At 40.7% G+C, this 21,002-nt stretch overlaps 1 protein-coding gene across 1 annotated transcript in view; it reads left to right on the top strand.

Moving 5' to 3' along the window:
* LOC120861341 (sodium-coupled neutral amino acid transporter 1) overlaps window positions 1-14,320 on the top strand; it is a 58,412-nt gene extending 44,092 nt beyond the window's left edge. Inside the window, exons 11-15 of the mRNA XM_040236987.1 lie at window positions 2,684-2,784; window positions 5,121-5,239; window positions 5,802-5,943; window positions 6,035-6,132; window positions 7,925-14,320. Coding sequence (XP_040092921.1) covers window positions 2,684-2,784; window positions 5,121-5,239; window positions 5,802-5,943; window positions 6,035-6,132; window positions 7,925-8,026 — 562 coding nt within the window. The 3' untranslated portion in view covers window positions 8,027-14,320. The remainder of the gene's footprint in view (window positions 1-2,683; window positions 2,785-5,120; window positions 5,240-5,801; window positions 5,944-6,034; window positions 6,133-7,924) is intronic.
* The last annotated feature ends 6,682 nt before the right edge of the window (window positions 14,321-21,002 follow it).

The raw sequence follows: 21,002 nt of genomic DNA on the forward strand, positions 1-21,002 counted from the left end.
TGTTCATTTTAAACTATCACAGTGATTATGGGTCAGTTTTTGATTGCTCTTCTAAGAAAACGAAAGGACTGCCTATGAATTCCCTCCTGGGTTCTCTTCTTAGCCTACTGTTATCAGACTTTCTACATAAAAGTATTTATCATGTCATAGTCTCTTTTTTTGAGATAACTGGTTTATGACTTATATAGGTTTCATGTGTACAACCTGATATTTCTACTTCCATACACAGTATGTCCTGCTCACAAAAATATAGTTTCCATCCATCACCATACACTGGGTCTCCTTTACCCATTTTGTCCTCCCTCTACCCCTTCCCTGCTGGTAACCACTGCTCTATTCTCTGTAGCTACATCCTTGTAAATTTATTCCTAGATATTTTATTCTTTTTGTTGCCCTTGTAAATGAATTGTTTTCTTAATTTCTCTGTCTGTTATCTCACTGTTAGCATATAGAAACATGGCAGATTTTTGTATGACTTTGTACCTTGCAACTTTACTATACTTGTTTATTATCTCTAATAGTTTTTTGGTAGAGTCTTCAGGGTTTTCAGTATATAAAATGCTGTCACCTGTAAATAGTGACAGTTTTACTTTATTCTTTCCAATTTGGATGCTTTTTATTTTTTTTCTTCCCTAATTGCTCTGGCTAGGACATCTGTTACTAGGTTGAATAAGAGTGGTAAGAGTGGGCATCCTTGTCCTCTTCCTCATTTTAGAGGGATAACTTCCATTTTTCATCATTTAGAGTGACGTTTGCTGTGGGTTTGTCATTGCTGATATTTTGTTGAGGGTTTTTGCATCTATATTCATCAGAGATATTAGCCAGCAATTTTCCTTTTTTGTGTTGTCTTTGTCTGGTTTTGGTATCACAAAGATGTTGGCCTCATATGTTATGAACCATTCCCTCCTCTTCAAATTTCTGGAAGAGTTTGAGAAGGCTAGGTATTAAATCTTTGAATGTTTGGTAGAATTCACCAGTGAAGCCCTCTGGTCCTGGACTTCTGTTTTTCCAGAGGGTTTTGCTGACTGCTTCAATCTCTGTACTAGTGATGGGTCTGTTCATATTTTCTGCTTCTTCATGATTCAGTCTTGAAAGGTTGTATGATTCTAAGCATTTGTCCATTTCTTCTGGGTTGTCCAGTGTGTTGGTATATAACTTTCATAATACTCCCTTGTGGTCCCTTGTATTTTGATGGTGTTTGTTGGTACTTAGTCTCTTCTGTGTCTGATTTTATTTATCAGGGCCTTCTGTCTTTTCTTCTTGGTAAGCCTGGCTAAAGGTTTGTCAATTTTGTCTTTTCAAAGAAGCAGTTCTTAGTTTCATTGATCCTTGCTATTGTCTTTTTATTTTTAGTTTCTATTTTATTTATTTCCACTCACTTTTATTTCCTTTCTTATACTGACTTTGGACTTTGTTCTTCTTTTTCTAGTTTCTTTAGGTGTCAGGGTAGATTGTTTGACATTTTTCGTGTTTCTTGAAATAGGCATCATGGCATAGTCTTAAGCTCAGAACAGATATACAGTATAGTTATCTGTTTCCATTTTGAAAGAAAGATGATGTTATTCAGGATTGAATTCACTCATGATTGTTCCTCTTTCATTTTAAATTGATTTATGACTAAGTTTTGAAGTATTTACATCTACCTATCTTTGCATACATTATCCTGCTTTATGATCTTATGTTTAAGGTATCTTCAGCATCTTTTAAACTTCATAGTCCTGCTTTTAGTTTGTAGTTTTCTTATGTGGGTACTTCTCAGTTTGTCTTGTTTTCCATACTTCCTGTTATGACACAGTCAAATGCCATGCTTCTTGGTGGCCTACTCTTGAGTACAAGTCTTGGAGATTCATTGTTTAGGCAGCTAAAGAAACTTAGAGGTTCATGCAAACTCCCAAGATAAACTTAACCTAAGAGAGAAAGAGAGAGCCTTTCCTTATCCCAGCTGTGAGTTCTTGGGCACCATTGCTGTGGAGACATACAGGCTTCCCTGAGGCTGTGTGAGTGCGTGCATGCTTAGTCACTTCAGTCCTGTCTGACTCCTTGCGTCCCTGTGGGCTGCAGTCTGCCAGGCTCCTCTGTCTATGGGATTTTTCCAGACGAGAATACTGGAGCTGGTGGCCATGCGCTCCTCCAGGGGATCTTCCCGACCCTGGGATGGAACCAGTATCTCCTGCACTGCAGGTGAATTCTTTACCCACTGAGCCACCTGGGAAACCCTCCCTGAGGCTATTCGATGGGAAAATCAGACCTTAAATGGCAGCTTTAATGACAAAACTCGAAAAGTCAAATTCTAGCTCAGCGCCTGATCTCTGGAGCCAAGAAAACAGCATTGGAACTTATTCTGCCTTTTTCCTGTGCATCCTGAGTGTGGAGATAGTATCAAACAAATGTTAAAAAAATACACTCTGCCCTTCAGATGAGAACTCAATATTCTTTCAAAAGAATGGGGAAGAACATTCAGGGGATTGTTTGTTCCATGGCTCTTTCTCTCACAATACCCAATCAGTGTAAAGAAGGTTATTGGAAACTGGCATATTTGGTGTAATTACTGGGGGTAATTACAGCAGCTCAAGTCAGCCCAAGCCTGATAGAAAGTTAAGTTCCATTCTTCAGGGTTAATATTTGTGCTTACATTCAATAACATGGTTTTTAATTTTTCAAATTTCTTTTTCTTTGTTTTTAGTCGATCACAGAAAAAGATGCAGATGGTTTCAAATATCTCCTTTTTTGCCATGTTTGTCATGTATTTCCTGACTGCCATTTTTGGCTACTTGACCTTCTATGGTAAGTACCTTCTGTCAGTACCTAAATATAGGTATTAGTAAGTAAATTACTAAAAATCAGTATCAAAATAGGTACTGATATTTCAATGTGATAACCCCCAAAAGCAACAAATCTATCCATTGATTTTACTGATCTTTTCTTCTGCTTAAAGCAAATGGCTATGGTTCCTTTACATATTCATGCTGACTATGTAATAGAATAATTACTGAAACAACATGCCATAATTTTTTCTCCTAATACTGTCCTTAAAAAAAAAAAGCATTTTATAAGCATGTCACCTTTACTAAGGAAGGTTTAGAACTATATCAGAGAAGGCTTTCCTAATTGCTGTTGTGAACTGGGTCATTTTCCATTAATAGAAAACAGAGACAGAGACAGATTTTGAAAGTGAGAAAGAATAGAGTGCTACACTCATGATACTGTGCGTTAATTAAGAATAAAACACCTGATTGTTCAGCAGCAGGTGGAGCTTTGCTTCAATATGAAGCAATGACAGAGTTAAATGAAATCTGAAAAAGAACAAAGTTGCATTTGTAACTTTTATTGACCCTGTATGAATAGTCTACCTTACTGCTTCTTCATCCTCTACTATTCCAATCGTCCTGCAATTTTATTTAACAGCTTTCATTATCATTACAATTTGGGACCTGGTTTAAATTCGAATACATAAATTTCACATTACATTCTCTATTAAATAACATTTCTTGGGGGCACTTTTTTTCATAAACACAAATGTCTCAAAATTTAAACACATTTGAGATGATTAATTCAGCCTGGAAAGGCTTCCCTGATTATACAGTTGTATTATTACCGTTACCACAATCCTCACAGCTTGTGGGACCTAGTTCCCCAACCAGAGGTTGAACCCAGGCCTTTGGTGGTGAAAGCACTGACTCCTAACCACTGGACCTGCAGGGAATTCCCTAATTACCGTTTTCACAAGCAATGGAGAAGAGCATTGTCTGAGGAATCCATAAATACCACATTTAATTTCTGCATAAAGATAGTGTTCTCAGGTTTCCTGCAGAGTTGCAGGGCTTGGGGGTGCGTAAAGGGAGGGGAAGAGAGAGAGAGAGCCTAATATTAGTTGACTGGTCTCACTGTTGCCTTGTTCAAGCTATGATTTTTTTCTGGCAAATCCATTTTTTTTCCACATAGAATAGAATACCAAAGCCTTTCAGTACTCTTAGGTCAAAGAAAAAAGCTCAGCTATTTTTAGATGGTTATGAATTTTGAATCAAGGAAATTACAACTAAGGAGATTTTTATTATAATCCAGGATCCTTTTTCTAAAATTGAGACCTGTCTCTGGCCCAGACTGTTAAATGGAACTGGAATTCCACACCATGAACCTTGAGATGGGAAGGGAACTATCTCTTGTCAAAGGAGTGGATTTTTGAGTTGGAGACAAAATGGCAGAGTAGAAGGACCTTGAGCTTAGCTCCTCTCCAGAGCACATCCAAATTATAACTAACTACTGTACAGTCATCAACTAAAAAAAGACAGGAGTGGGCCTTCCTTGGTGGTCCAGTGGCTAAGACTCCATGCTCCCAATGCGGAGGGCCTGGGTTTGATCCCTGGTCTGGGAACTCAGTCCCACATGCCACAACTAAAGATTCTACACACAGCAACTAAGACCTGACATAGCCAAATGAATAAATAAAAATAAATATTTAAAAAACAGCAATTATTCTTTTAAAAAGGGCAGGAGTGAGCTTTTTCCTGCTAAGTGACTGCTTTTCTAGCTTTGATTGTCTTTGAAATGACACTTTCTGAAATTCAGTGTTAAGAAAAAGTTCAAAGTGGTATATAAGCTTTATGAAGAAAACATATCTGGAAGAGAAGAATGAGTTCCCTTGCAGCAGTGAAGTTCCATGGGCACTTCTGCTTGGATGTTGAGTGATAACAGAAGTCTTTGAAAGAGGCTCCAGGTGGCCTGCAACCCACTCAGCTAGACTGATGCTGATGGGCATTGTTGGATGAGTGGCACCAAGTTGAAGAGAATCCAGATGAAGAAGGGCTTTGTGTTTCAACCGTATGGTATTCCTAACCTCAGCTCACTCCTAGGTTTAGTTTAGTGTAAATTACACTCTGTGTAATTTCTGGTGATTACTCTTAGACTCCTTTTTGCTGCAGGTATGGACAGGTGGGGCATGTCTCATATGGGGGATTTTGCTCCTAAACTTTATAAATTGTTGCATAGACACTTCAGTTCCCAGAACATTGCTTTCCTTGCCTGCTTTAGTTTACGGATCCTTTGTGGTTCAGAAAACCCGTCACTCCATGATAATTCTTCTCTCTTGTTTTAATGCCCTTTCACATTCCGCCTCATTTTAGAAAGCGTGCAGTCCGACCTCCTCCACAAGTATCAGAGTAAGGATGACATCCTTATCCTGACGGTACGGCTGGCAGTCATTGTGGCCGTCATCCTCACCGTGCCCGTGTTATTTTTCACGGTGAGTAAAAGGCCTTAGTGCAACCTGAGAAAAGCTGAGGGCTCCTCTTCCGTGCTGCCTTCAGGAGCCACTTGCAGAGCAAGGCTGCTGTGGGGAATTCCTGCATCATTGAAACTGCTTCAGGGAAGAATCTCAAGGGTCTTTGGAAAGAAAGTAGGATCAGTGAGTTAGGGTAGCCTTCTGACAGATGAATCAATTCTGATTAATCTATCCCTCTTCCTTACAGAGAAATGTAGATGGACTATTTGAATCCCAGTCATCCAAGGCAGGGCAATATAGAAGGACCAGAAGAGAGTGCTCAGTCACAGATAAAATAGAAACTGTCCCCCACCCCACCCCACCCCGCCCCCTGCAAAAGAAAACTACCTACTCATAAAGAAAAGGACTTTCCATCTTATGTCCAGCCCCCTGGCTCTCCAGACAGTTAAGCCATCTATAACCTCACGAGGTGTAGACTGAACATGTCCAAATGCCTACACCCCAATCCATCCATAACTGATGAGACACACAAAAGGCATCGAGCTGGAGGCATGACAGAACCTTTTGCTTTCTTTTTCTGCAGGTTCGATCTTCTTTATTTGAACTGTCTAAGAAAACAAAGTTTAATTTATGTCATCATGTCTTGGTGACCTTCATACTCCTGGTTATTATGAACTTGTTGGTGATCTTCATACCCTCCATGAAAGATATTTTTGGAGTCGTTGGTATGGCTTTCTGACCTGCTGCTTATTCTATGATAGCTGTTTAGAAAGTTAAACTTTCACAATGGTAACCTCAATTTTTCTTATTTTCCAGGCGTTACATCTGCTAATATGCTTATTTTCATTCTTCCTTCATCTCTTTATTTAAAAATCACAAGCCAAGATGGAGATAAGGGAACTCAGCGAATTTGGGTATGTCTCATGCCAGCCACTCTCATTTTTCTAATTTGTTTTTCACTGAACTGTGTCAGGTAAATAGTCCATCTCCACCAACGAGTACTTACAGTGACCTCAAAAGGAGGCAACCATCCTAGTGTCTGTCCATTTGGGAAATTTAAAATATCATATCAGGATCTTCTCCATGCCCTCAAAATATCTTCAAGTTCTGCTCCTTTTGTGTCAGAGTGGCCAGCCAAGAAATTAGACATTTATCATCCTTTGTCTCTCCAGGGTGATGCCTTGTCATTAGCAAGATCTGAAGTGGAAAGGGACTCAAAATTTTCTGCAGTCCACTGTTTCTGTATAGTCCCTGGTCCTGTAACTCCATCCATCAGCCCAGGGAACCTGCAATGCCTTAATTGAAACAGCTGAGTTAGCATTGAATCTTTTTATGATTTGACAGAAATGCTTTGGAGCAACAGACCTGGATTCAGAAACTACCTTTCTATACTGGAATTCTTGTTTCCAGGTCTGGTGAAGTTCAAGGGCATCTTGAAGGTGGTGCACTTGGAGACAGTGAGGGAAGCAGGGGTGAAGTAGCTGCTACATGAGTACCTTCTGGAGCACCATTATGTTTGGCCTTGGAGAAGGCTTATCAGCCGCTCTCCCAGGTAGTGTAAGCACTCCAATCACACATGTTACCTGAGTCAACAGGCCGCAATGAGGGGTGTAGGCACGGGGGAACATCCCTGTGTATTTAGAGGAAGCATCGTTGATGCTGCTGGAGCATCTGCTTCCCCAACAGGACTATCCCTAAAGCCGTAAATCTCAAATCCTTCTAAATCTGACCAGTGGGGGCTTCATGAGGATAGAGAGGAAGGACCAGTCTTCTGGTCCTGGACTTTTGCTTTTGGGGAGGGTTTTTGATTAAATTTTGGTAGTAAACTTAAGATTCAATCTGACAGTGGTGGGGACCTACTAATCACGAATCTCTGGGCCTCTCTAACCTGGCTCCCATTATAAAACCACTGGGAAGATCTACCAAATAGCATTAAACAAGAGATCCAGTCTATGTAGGGGCTCACTGGGAGTTACACCAGACCGGTGATGGTGAGCCTGGATGCAACCCTGTCAACCCCACTCTCTGCCCCCTCCCCTTCCCATAACAATGTCTCCTTCTCCAGACTCCAGTTCAGCCCGCCCTGGCTCTCATGACACTTCATCCTTCTCCCTGAATTTCAGTTCTCATTGGAAACTCAGCACCAGGCAATTTAAAAGCTTGTGTTCTCCAGATTTTAGATTTAATAACCTGCCCCCTGGGCCTTCATCAACCCTTGAAATCACTTAATTTTGTATACCCATTTCCTGTCTCACTCGATCAAATCTACTCTGCTTTTAGATATCCTTTTAACACTTTTTCAAACAGAAATGTTTACCTGCCAGTGATAAACTAGGCTGGTTGATGACATGACCTGTGTTGTCGAAGGATGATCTTTTTTCTTTTTTTCGTTTTCATCTTTAGTCTGAAAGAAGCTAGCAAGAGTAATACCCAGTCAGTTGTAGAGCAGATTCACTCTAAGATGACCATGAAGTCAAAGAGCAGAATACAGAGGATGGTTCTGCACAGCTAGTTTTTCTTAGTTTCCCATCCTTGGAGAATCAGGTACATGCAACTTTAGAAAGAATCTCACAGTTCGATAATAGATGTAACCAACCAAATATGAGGGGACATGAAAAGAGAGGGAAATCATTTTCGTTTTTTCCCAGGTGTACGTGGAAAATGTTTGCTTCCCTGAAAATAACCCTTGCCTTTCTGTTACTCCAGGCTGCCCTTTTCTTGGGTCTGGGGGTGTTGTTTTCCCTGGTAAGCATTCCCTTGGTCATCTACGACTGGGCCTACTCATCAAGTGGTGACGAAGGCCACTGAGACCAGCTGAGAAAAACAGTCAAGTTACCATGCATCAGCAACCCTTCATCACTTCGTCTGCAAGTTTACAGAAGCAAACAGAAATTTACAAGATACACAATGAAATAATACTTTGGAAGCAAAACGAGAGACCTGTTTCTATCATGGCTCATGCCCCTCCAGGATTGGAGATCAATTTTAAGATTGTGGATTTTTTGGTTCCAAATTTCATGCAATTATATTTTACAGTACTTTTCACAGTTGATTGTTTTTCACTCTACTAACTCTATTTTTTTGTGATTTCATCATCTCTTAGAACTTTGAAGACATGATCGTCCATCGTGTTTATTTATTGTACATCCAGATTCTGAAATAATTTTCCTACTGATGTTCAGCTTATATCTGTACCTTTTTAGCAGAGAAAAGAATCTTGAATTGTATATATTTATTTTGCTTTACAGAAAAAAATGGTTTCGTAAATAATTTGCCTATTTTGGTTAAAATAGCACATAGGGATAATCAGATGAGAGTCACAGGGCACATACCCTTGTTGGATCAGAGAATGCCCAATATTTGAGGCAGCTCTGATCACCTGGCAGGCGAGCTTCAGCAGCTCATGACCTCGCTGGCATTCCATCCACTCTGTGCAGAGACCTTCCCTGGCGAGTGTTCTCAGCTCGGAAAGGGGTAGGAATGATTCTTACCTTGGTAAATATACTGAACTACACATATGAGTTATCTAGCAAATGAAGTTTTGTTTCCCTCTTTGTGTCAAAGTTACTCTATATAATCTGAGTCAGCTTTTGTTGGGGAAGACCCATGACACCTTTATAACAAATTGAGAAGCAAAAGTCCTACAAAAAGATTGTCCAGAATGCATGAGGAAATATTTTTCAGATGCAGATAGCTTTCAGCCCAACAACTGTATTGTTGAAGGGGGAAAAACATTTTCTTAAATTATAAACCCAGCAGCTTCTACTCATGTCCATCAGCTTTTTGCACAGAAAATCATGTGTATCTAACCAAGGATGATCTAGGGAAAGTAAGTCCTGTTTTATATTAGGTACTTTAGGGGGGGTCTTTAAAATATTTGTTTTATACTATGAAAGTGAAAGTGTTAGCTGCTCAATTGTGTCTGCCTCTTTGCAACCTCATGGACTGTAGCCCGCCAGGCCCCTCTGTTCATGGACTTCTCCAGGCAAGAGTACTGGAGTGAGTACCCATTCCCTTCTGCAGGGGATCTTCCCGACCCAGGGATTGAACTGGTGTCTCCTGCATTGCAGGCAGATTCTTTACGGTCTGAGCCACCAAGGGAACCCAGTCTGCCTGCAGTACAGAAGACCCTGATTCCATCTCTGGATTGGGAAGATCCCCTGGAGAAGGGAATGGCTACCCACTCCAGTATTCTTGCCTGAAGAAGTCCATGGACAGAGGAGTCTGGTGGACTGTAGCCCATGAAGTTGCAAAGAGGTGAACACAACTGAGCGACTAACACTTTGTATCTATAAATTTAGGTTATGGCAAATACAAGATTTTTGTACCTTTAATAAGCCTCATTCCTATTTCTTCTCCACTAGCCATCCGTCCAGTCTTGAAAAAAGAAAGAGCCTTCAGAGGTGATTTTGAGGACAGCGTGTGATGAAAGCACTATGTACCTTTCTCCCCCAAAGTGGGGACTTTGGTGGCAGTGCCGCCCCTCTCCTCATCCCTGGTCAAGGGTGAGCTGTCACTGCCTACCTGATGTGACCCACATGGGGGACAGAGTTGCTGACACTCTTAGCCACCCCTCTCCTAAAAACAAGTGAAGGAAATTCCCGAGAGACTGCAAAAGAAGAGAAGTTTGAGGCACGGTAGCTTGAAAAGGCATTGGGGACAGAATAGAAACCCAGTACCACATTCCCCCTATGCTGGGCCATCGCCTGTGCTTGGATTGTCTGTATCACACAATGAGAAGCATGTGTACCCTGTGAGCTAGTCTCTTGAAACAGGGCTTGTGTTATATCTACATCCTGGTTGAATTCAACAAACATGTCAGTTCACTGAACAGATTTCTTATCCAGAGATAAGTGGCCTCTAACCACAGACTCTTGGCAGAGTTTTGAGGCACTTAACTCTGGGCTCTGTGCCTCCTGCACTGAGGCCTCCACACTTAGGGAGTAACACAGAACTCTCCCCTCCCCTTTACAAACTAATATCCCATACAGAAAGCAAGCATCAGGATCATTCCTGACCCTCTTGGGGGAAAAGGAAAGATTATTTCTGCCTGTCTTAGTATCATCATAGCTTCTAATGTCATGCTCCAGAATTACATCCACAGAGATCAGAGTTCAGGTATTTAGAAATGAGTACCTACCTATGTATGAATTCCTAACCCAGTGAAACCCACAGACATTTCTGTCCTCAGCAGTCTTCCATAAATAAGCAGAAGAGAAACTCAACCAAACAAGATGCCTGGCCCTTGGAGCTTGTCCGGGGGCACCCAATCATGTAATAGCTAGATAGTGGATGACCCTCCATTAAAAAAATACAAATTTCATTTGCAAGCTATATTAGGCTACTTCCTGTTTTCTTCATTAACTTATAAAAATTCACTTTCTGCCCATACAGTCAGTTTAGAAGATTATCATTAGCTCTTGGGATGTATAGTGATATTTTTGGATCTTTGGATTTTATGTGTCAGAACAGGGGATTTTTTAAAATTATTTAAAATATGCTCATTTAGAGGAGGCTTGGGATGTGTAGTAATATTTTTGGGTCTCTGGATTTTATGTGTCAGAACAGGGGATTTTTTTTATTATTTAAAATATGCTTATTTAGAGGAGGCACTTGTTGATGTCTGCACTACTACAGGTTTTTAAAACCTTCTTTGTATGTTTATTTAAGTTTATTGTTGACTGAATATAATAGACCCTACTGTAATTTGTCAGATATCAGTGATTAATTTCATGATTTGTGTGGGATTAGCTGTAAAGTGTACTGTTCTTCTTCTTCTTCTTCAGAGTAGTGAACCCGTAGCCAAAAATACATGTACCACAGATGTTAGGTAGAATTTAAATCACACAGTCAAGAGCTATACACGTTTTTCTGCTGTGTGAGTAGACTAATGAATTTTATACCTTAAGCCTTTGGGAGCACGTTTTCCTTGGGGAGATGGGATCTCAGCACCAGTGGACAGTGTTAGGTTCACGCTTTGGGGTATAAACTGTTCTCTAGTTGTAATAACAGCACACTGTAAATCCCTAATTTCCTTCATGTTACTTATTGGAAGTGAGGACAGCAGCATATGTACAGGAAAGAAATTCAGTCTTGTTAATCATAGGCAGTCCCGTTTATAAGCTAGTGCAGAGCCAGCTTATAGGCAGAGCATAGTGCAGAACTGTTGGTTGGTTGTTTGCAACCTGGAATGTATTTTCCTTCAGAAACCCAAGTTATACATGATGGTTAGGCCCCCAGACCAACTAGAAAAGATGATCTAAACTCATAGTTTAGCTGAAATAGGATACTATATTAACAAGATTGCTAAGGAATCTAAGCAATGAATATGATTTTGTTTCTAGCAGATGTTTGCTCAGAGTTGCCGAGACTCTGTCCCTCGTGTTGTTAGTGGAATCTGGATCAACCGCTCCAACCTCACACTGCCTGCTGGGTGGTGGCACCAGAGTAGCCACCAATTAGAAGTGCCCAGATGGCCTACAGCTGGGTCCCCAGCGAAGGAAGGGGACCAGGTCCAGGGCAACCAGAGATCTTACAGGAGGAGGAGGGTTCAGGAGGAGGAGGGGTCCCCTGGTGGGCCGTACATCACCAGGGACATTCTCCGCTGCCACCCCTTTCTCTAGAGGCTCAGGCCTGGTCTGCCTGCTTCTGTCTGTAGGACCTTTTGCTCCTGGAGTTTATCTCCTTCACGCCCACTACCATGGATGATGTCACTGTATCCTCTCTTGCATGCCAGTCGCTGATGCCAGCACACAGCACTTTCAATGGATTTAGTGCTAGGAAGCCATAGTTTAACTGCCCAGTAGTCAAAGAGGGGTAAAAACCTCCCTACCCACTTTTCCTCTTATATTTGCAGACCCTGTTAAGAAAGACATACATGGGTGATGGCCATAGAGCTTGGGGTGGACTAATGGCTGTGATAAGGTGTCATGGTCTTTCAGAGCACACCTGAGACAGTCACCCCAGAATTAGCTTCTTTCTAGAGTTGGATTCAAGCCTCTAAGCCAGTGTTCCTCAAAGTGGGGCTCCCCAGATCAGCAGCAGCAGCATCACGTGGGAACTCAATGGGGTGCACATACTCAGGCCTCAGCCCAGACCAAATAAGATCAGAAGCTTTGGGGTGGAGGTCCAGCAAACTGTATTTTATAATCACTCCCAGTGATCTTGGCACAGGTCAAGTTAGAGACCCACACTGAGCCAATTCATCTCTCCTTTTTCTCCCCATTAGTCCTATCTGTATGGGAACCAGGACTTCGGGAGGGGAGAAATGCAGCCCCCTTCCCACCGGAAATGCTGGTATAGGTGCATCATTGCAAATAAGGCTGCCTGCACGGGGCCTGAGACACAGTAAGGTTACAGTTTGGGCAGCTGTGAAGAATTGAAAATGAGGTGTTTTAGATTTTTTTTTTCCTTTTTTGAAAGCAATTAAAAGATATACCCTTTGTTAGAGGAAATAGTGACTTTAGGTCAGAAGTTTCTCTAGAATGTTTGGGTTCATCATGTGATGATCAATCCTGTCCTCCCTTTAAAGGGAGTTCTCTGCTGAAAGGGGCTACAGACTGCTCTGAAAAGGTCAGTGCTCCACTCTGTTTCAGCAGATCAGAGTGCTGCATGGCACATCTTGTTGGGTCGGGGGTGCGGAGGAGATCGGTGAAATGATCAGGTATTTGATTTTATGCCTTTATTGCAAAAGCCATCAGTTTCCCTCTGTTTTTCAATGTAAATTGGCTTGAGGCTTAGGATGTAAACCTTAAGAATGTAATTCCTCCATTCCAGTTCATGGTAAACTTCTATCCACTTTCAAAATAAAGATTGAGATTTTATCATTTAAAGATGTTAATGTTTTCCTTAGGAATGGCAAATCTGAGAATCTTTTAGCAACTGAACACCATTCCTCTAAAATGCAGCGAATTCTTTATAATGATCTAAGGTTTTCAGATACAAAATTGGGGACGGGGGGGCTGACAACTGAAAAATACCACTAAATCTTAAAAGAAAAGTTCTTGAAAAGCATGTAAAATTCACAGGGCTCAGACCTCCTTCTTTAGAGTTTTCTGTAAGGAAGGACTGTGAAACTGGGCCCATGTGCATACAGGCTTGAATTTGTGTTTTTTAAACGAAGAATCTATGCAGTTGAGGCTTATTGTAGGAAATACTTCATTTGTATGTAAATACATTGTAAATAAATAGGAGGCTGTATATTTTTGAAGTTGTTGATCCACAATGAAATAGAAGTTGCTAGTATCTGCATATCAAGAATAAATGTCTTCATTGATATTAGTGGGTTTGTTTGGGAATTAGAAAAATTTACATTCACTCCCAGGTAACATAGTTCTCTTAATGTAAACTTGGAACCTACAAATCTTACTTGTTTAGAGAGAGAAATGTCTGAGAAATAGTTATGTTGATTTCTTATACTGGTATTAAGATTAATTATTTCAAAGCTAGTCCTCTGAGCTACAAATAATAAGGAACATTTTAGACCCAAATTATTGCTGTGTAGAAATAGAATACCCAGAATAATAAGTTGTTTCTTCACAATACTGTTTCACTGTTAACACTGATACTACTACACAGTATTTATGAAAACAGATGTTGGGGAGGAGGAATTATTTTTTTTTTCCAAAATTGAATTTCTGTTTCCCAAATCCCTTTGAAAGGGAAAGACCTGAAAATTAACTGTGAGCACAAATTTGAAAGAAAGAAAGAAAAAAGTATTATTTTATCAAGCTTTTGAAAGTCTTGCATGTTTGCCTTTTCAGTGTCCATGCCAACATAGGATGTCTTAAGTAATTTTTTTTCCCAAAAGACTTGAATCTTGATCGCTGGTATGTAATCTACTCTCTAGAGTTCAGTGTATTCTAGACTTCATCTACCTGTAGCACACCACTGGTTTACTAATGTAAAACCTGGTTAGTGAGTTTCAGCTGGATGATTTAAGTGAGTCACATGTTGCAAAACTTTGTTATTCATGGTTGATTAAACACATAGTTTTGTTTTTTCCCCCCAGGATGTGGTGTAAATAAAGACATGTAAAAAGTTCTGTTGTAAAGCTGCTCTTTTAACCTAGTTTTTAAGCATTAAAATGTGGAATAAAGCATTTATGAATTTTTGTGTTCATTCTTCTAGGGTACAATAGAAAGGTGGCTCAGTGGCTAAGAATCTGCCTACAATGCAGGAGACATGGGTTCAATCCCTAGGTTGGGAAGATCCCCTGGAGGAGGAAATGGTAATCCCCTCCAGTACTCTTGCCTGGATAATCCCATGGACAGAGGGGCCTGATGGGGAGCCATGGGGCAAACAGTTGGACCTAACTGAGCGACTGAACGCACACACACACACACACACACACACACTAACTAAAAGGGCAAGGCGGGTAATTGGGTACTTGCTAAAATCACTATTTGGGATTGTTGGAGACAGATTTGCCACACTTGTCAGTGTTTTGGGACACTGCGAGTTCATGGAAGCTTATATTCAAGAGTCCAAACTTTAAAAAATGCTTCCAGTTCTACTAGTAAGCAGAAATGCATGTTTGCTTATGGCCTTAAAAATAATCTTGTTCCTATGACAGTGTTATTCCAACCAACTGAATTATTTACAGAAAATTGAGCATGTAATAGTTCTTCATTACTGGTCAGGACATAGACTTGGGTTACTGTGATATTGAATGGTTTGCCTTGGAAATGAACAGAGATCATTCTGTCATTTTTGAGATTGCACCGAAGAACTGCATTATGGACTCTTGTTGACTGTGAGGGCTACTCCTTTTCTTCTAAGGGATTCTTGCCCACAGTAGTAGATATAATGGTCATCTGAGTTAAATTCGCCCATTCCGGTCCATTTTAGTTCACTGATTCCTAAAATGTTGATGTTCACTCTTGCCATCTCCTGTTTGATCACTTCCAATTTACCTTGATTCATGGATCTAACATTCCAGGTTCCTATGCAGTGTTGTTCTTCACAGCATCCACTTTGCTTCTGTCACCAGTCACATCCACAACTGGGCATTGTTTTTGCTTTGGCTCCATCTCTTTATTCTTTCTGGACTTAGTTCTCCACTCTTCTCCAGTAGCATATTGGGCACTTACCAACCTGGGGAGTTCAACTTTCAGTGTCATAACTTTTTGCCTTTTCATACAGTTCATGGGGTTCTCAAGGCAAGAATACTGAAGTGGTTTGCCATTCCCTTCTCCAGTAGACCACATTTAGTCAAAAAAGAGATCCTGGCATCCAGTCCCATCACTTCATGGCAAATAGATGGGGAAACAATAGAAACAGTGAGAGACTATTTTCAGTTTCAGTTCAGTTCAGTCTCTCGGTCACGTCCGACTCTTTGTGACTCCATGAATCGCAGCAGGCCAGGCCTCCCTGTCCATCACCAACTCCCAGAGTCCACCCAAACCCATGTCCATTGAGTCAGTGATGCCATCCCGCCATCTCATCATCTACCATCCCCTTCTCCTCCTGCCCTCAATCTTTCCCAGCATCAGGGTCTTTTCCAATGAGTCAGCTCTCCACATCAGGTGGCCAAAGTATTGGAGTTTCAGCTTAAACATCAGTCCTTCCAATGAACACCCAGGACTGATCTCCTTTAGGATGGACTGGTTGGATCTCATTGCAGTCCAAGGGACTCTCAAGAGTCTTCTCCAATATCACAGTTCAAAAACATCAATTCTTCTGTGCTCAGCTTTCTTTATATACCAACTCTCACATACGTACATGACCACTGGAAAAACCATAGCCTTGACTAGATGGACCTTTGTTGGCAAAGTAATGTCTCTGCTTTTTAATATGCTGTCTAGGTTGGTCATAGCTTTCCTTCCAAGGAACATGCATCTTTTAATTTCATGGTTGCAATCACCATCTGCAGTGATTTTGGAGCCCCCAAAAATAAAGTCAGCCACCATTTCCACTGTTTCCCCATCTATTTGCTATGAAGTGATGGGACTGGATGCCATGATCTTAGCTTTCTGAATGTTGAGCTTTAGGCCAATTTTTTCACTCTCCTCTTTCACTTTCATCAAGAGGCTCTTTAGTTCTTCTTCACTTTCTGCCATAAGGGTGGTGTCATCTGCATATCTGAGGTTATTGATATTTCTCCTGGCAATCTTGATTCCAGCTTGTGCTCCCTCCAGCCCAGCATCTCTCATGATGTACTCTGCATATAAGTTAAATAAGCGGGGTGACAATATACAGCCTTGACATACTCCTTTTCCTATTTGGAACCAGTCTGTTGTTCCATGTCCAGTTCTAACTGTTGCTTCCTGACCTGCATACAGGTTTCTCAAGAGGCAGGTCAGGTGGTCTGGTATTCCCATCTCTTTCAGAATTTTCCACAGTTTATTGTGATCCACACAGTCAAAGGCTTTGGCATAGTCAATAAAACAGAAATAGATGTTTTTCTGGCACTCTCTTGCTTTTTCCATGATCCAGCGGATGTTGGCAATTTGATCTCTGGTTCTTCTGCCTTTTCTAAAACCAGCTTGAACATCTGGAAGTTCACAGTTCACGTATTGCTGAAGCCTGGCTTGGAGAATTTTGAGCATTACTTTACTAGCGTGTGAGATGAGTGCAATTGTGCGGTAGTTAGACTTTATTTTGGGGGGCTCCAAAAATCACTACAGATGGAGACTGCAGCCATGAGATCTAAAGATGCTTGCTCCTTGGAAGAAAACTATGACCAATCTAGACAGCATATTAAAAAGCAGAAACATTACTTTGCCAACAAAGTTCCCTCTAGTCAAAGCTATGGTTTTTCCAGTAGTCATGTATGGATGTGAGAGTTGGACTATTAAGAAAGCTGAATGCCAAAGAATTAATGCTTTTGAACTGTGGTGTTGAAGAAGACTCCTGAGAATCCCTTGGACTGCAAGTAGATCAAATCAGTCAATCCTCAAGGAAATCAGTGCTGAATATTCATTGGAAGGACTTAGTGCTGAAGCTGAAACTCCAGTATTTGGTCACCTGATGAGAAGAACTGGCTCACTGGAAAAGACCCTGATGCTGGGAAAGACTGAGGGCAGGAGGAGAAGGGGACGACAGAGGATGAGATGTTTGTATGGCATCACTGACTGGATGGATATGACTTTGGGCAAACTCCAGGAGTTGGTGATGGACAGGGAAGCCTGGCATGCTGCAGTCCATGGGGTCACATGACTGCGCGACAGAACTGAATAGTTCTTCATGTGCCAGTAAGACCTGGTTCCCCCAAACCTCAGTTCACTGCATTGTTCTAAGATTATTTGTAAAAGCTAAAACTCAGTGATTAAAGACAACTGAGAATTCTAAAAAAAAAGAAAAATACTTCCAGTAGGAGTCTATCTGATCTGAAGCACATTACAATTCTCCAATCCTTAATAATCAGAGTCAGTTGAACATAATATTTTCTTCTTAAACTCAAGTTCAACTTTCTGAGTATCAGTTTCTCTGCCATCTTGTAGGAGGGACTCTAGTCTTTCTCTGCCCACATCGTAACCACTCATAAAATAGGAAATCCTATCAACACTTCCATTTCTACAGGAACTATTGAAGGGAAAGCTTCTACAGCCTGATTTTTCCCTTGTCCATCATTGGCTCCTCCCCGTGATTTTAGGAAAGTTTATCCAACCAAGATGGCAAGATGGCCATAGTCTGATGTCTGCATTTATCTGTGGACAGAGTTAGTGCAGGAACAACCTGCACCTCAAGGTATGACTGGGTGTGAGGCTGCTCTTGACCCTCACTGGGCTGCCCTGGAGATAGCTCATGTGCAGGACCACCTTCTTGCCCATGTGGATCTCAAGGTGAAAATTTGGAGACAGGAGTCCAAACTGTGGACTCCAACCTAGCTTCATTATCAATAAAGCTGATACTTTTATCCTTATGTGCCTCCTGACTCCTGTTTCTGTTTCTTAATCAAAACCCCAGGGACAAAGGGTGTGAGTCATTTCACTTTCAAACCTAAGCAGCTGTAAAAGTGCATTAGAATATGAGCAGGTTTTGTTATGAATCAAAAGGTCTGGTCCTATTGTTCTTCTAATGGCCCTGACTGCTTCCACTACCATTCCATGCTAATGTTCTATTCTGCCGTATTTTATACACAATTGTTTGGGTATGGAGAGAATAACCCATAATGGAATAAACTATGGACTTCCAAAATGGAATAAACTATGGACTTACTGATTACCTTGCAACTTAGAAGACCTGCTTGCTTACCTTCTAGATTTGTAATTAGATTCTGTCTCATTAGCATAGTCTGAGAAGGAGTTGATGAGGCCCAAATAACTGAGCCAATTTTGGTATACTAGTGTTTTATCTTTCATTATTTTTAATTTTAGACTAATCCAAGTTGGCAGGACAATCTGTTCTTCAGTAGTTGGCGTAACATTAAAATAACCTGCCAAATTATCAAAATGCATTATAAAGCAATAGCACTTAAAACAAACTTATGATGTGGAAATAAATAATCATAATAGAGAACACAAATAACATCAGAAAAGTGGCATTTCAAATTAATGGGGAAAATAAGGGATACTCAATAAATGGTGAAAAAAATGACTTAGTTGTATGAAGATAATAAAGCTGTATCCTTATATTGCCCCTTATATCTTAAAAAAATGCTCATCTAAAAGACTTTAAAACACACAGGTAAATATGCCCTTTTTTTTTTTTTTTACAAATGTAGTGCTATGACTCTCATATAAAGTAGTCAAGTGTCAAAATGTTTATTTAGCTCATTATTAATAAAGGAACAAATAAGATGTTTTAAACTGGTTCCAAGGAGAATTCAAAGAAAAGAGACATATATGAGCAACCAAGGATGCTGAAATGAATTTGCTAAAAGATGTAAAACTGGCTCTTTCCACAAGGAGAAATCAATTACATCTCCATCGGACAGAATTCATTTGCTTCTCTGGGCAATAATCATTTCGGTCTCTATCAGCTTTCTACAATTTACAGGGTTATGAAACAACTCAAAAACAAAAAAAAATGAGCAAAATTCATTTGGAATCAGAACTCAGAAGGGACATCTAGTATTACACAGAAAACCTACTAATTTTTTTTGCTCCTTTTAAAACTTCAAATTCTTTCCAATTTTCTTAATATCTTTCCCCTTTTTGACCATAAAGTCTCTAAGATTATTTGTGGCCATTAAAAAAAGATGACCTCATTAGGTTTGACCTGATAATTCACATAGGTGCAGTGTCAGTTAACCAAGTAGACTTTCTTGGGGCTTCCCTGGTGGTTCAGTGATAAAGAACATGCCTGCCAATGCAGGAGACTCAGGTTCGATCCCTGGGTCTGAAAGATTACCCTGGAGGAGAAAAATGGCAGACAACTCCAGTATTCTTGCCTATGAAATCGCATGGACAGAGGAGCCTGCTGGGCTACAGTCCATGGGGTCACAAGAGAGTGGAACATGACTTAGCTACTAAACAACAACAGGGCTTTCTTGGGTTTGTATTGTACAACTACTGGAGCTCGGAATTGCACTTTTAAAAGTCTCTATTATTTGCCAGCTCAAGCCTAGGAAGGGCTTCCCTGGCGCCTCAGAAAGTAAAGAATCCACCTGCAATGCGGGAGACCTGGGTTCGATTCCTGGGTTGGGAAGACCCCCTGGAAAAGGGAGTGGCTACCCACTTCAGTATGCTTGCCTGGAGAATTCCATGGACAGAGGAGCCTGGAGGGCTGCAACCCATGAGGTCACAAAGAGTTGGACACAACTGAGTGACTTTCACTTTCAAGGCTAGGAAATCAAGCCCAAGAAATTCCACCATACTTTGCTCATGTTGCCTATAAATCTGAATGAATTCCTCTCTGTGTGAATTCCCAAATTGGTAAGGAGCCTGGTCTTCTAGAAAGTGCCATTTCTCACAATCTATAAGGATGGTGCAAGAACTGGCTTTCCTGGGATGGCTTTGTTGGCACTGGCTTCATAAGTAAAATCAACCTATGTTCACTAGAGGTATTCAATTAAATGAACGTCCTTCACAAATACAACATTCCCAGAAATTGATATACAATTTTTTTTCAATTATATACTGGTAGAAAGGAAGCTATGCAAATAACTATACATTGCTATGAAAGAGTAAAGGAACTTGGAGCTTCTTAATTTATTGATGCTGGGAAGATCAATGAGTTTAATTTCATTTTACAAAAGCAGAGTCTAGTGAATTAATGTAGATTAAAGATAGCTTAAAAAGAAATAGAAATGGCTTCCTTGTTTATCTGGAAAAGAGTATTAAAACAGTCTCAACAGAACCACAGAAAACTCCCTCATTAGCACCTTCCATCCTGTGTAATTCTGCTCTGCTGGATCTTGGTTTAAGGTTCTGCTGACATAAACTTATCTGCTTCTGGACTAAAAGGAGTCATGGAAAGTCACACTCACTTCACAGGTACAGCTTGAAAGTTATCTAAGTAACGTCAGCCCAGAAACTTGTACCCAAATGTCTATTCTGTGAAAGTATCAGTAGTTTCATATACTTGGCAAGTCCTTTTCCATGACTCAATGGGCCTCTGTGTCTTTGCTTTGTTGTTGCTGTTCAGCCTCCAAGTCGTGTCTGACTCTGCAAACCCATAAACTGCAGCACTCCAGGCTCCCCTGTCCTTCACTATCTCCTAGAGTTTGCTCAAACTCATGTCCATTGAGTCAGTGACGTTATCTAACCATCTTATCCTCTGTCGCCCCCTTCTCCTTTTGCCCTCAGTATTTCCCAGCATTGGAGTCTGTTCCAATGAGTTGGCTCTTTGCATCAGGTGGCCAAAGTATTGGAGCTTCAGCAGCAGTCCTTTCGATGAA

The sequence above is a fragment of the Oryx dammah genome, unplaced genomic scaffold, assembly GCF_014754425.2.
Source record: "Oryx dammah isolate SB20612 unplaced genomic scaffold, SCBI_Odam_1.1 HiC_scaffold_11232, whole genome shotgun sequence".
In the NCBI taxonomy this organism is placed as follows: Eukaryota; Metazoa; Chordata; class Mammalia; order Artiodactyla; family Bovidae; genus Oryx; species Oryx dammah.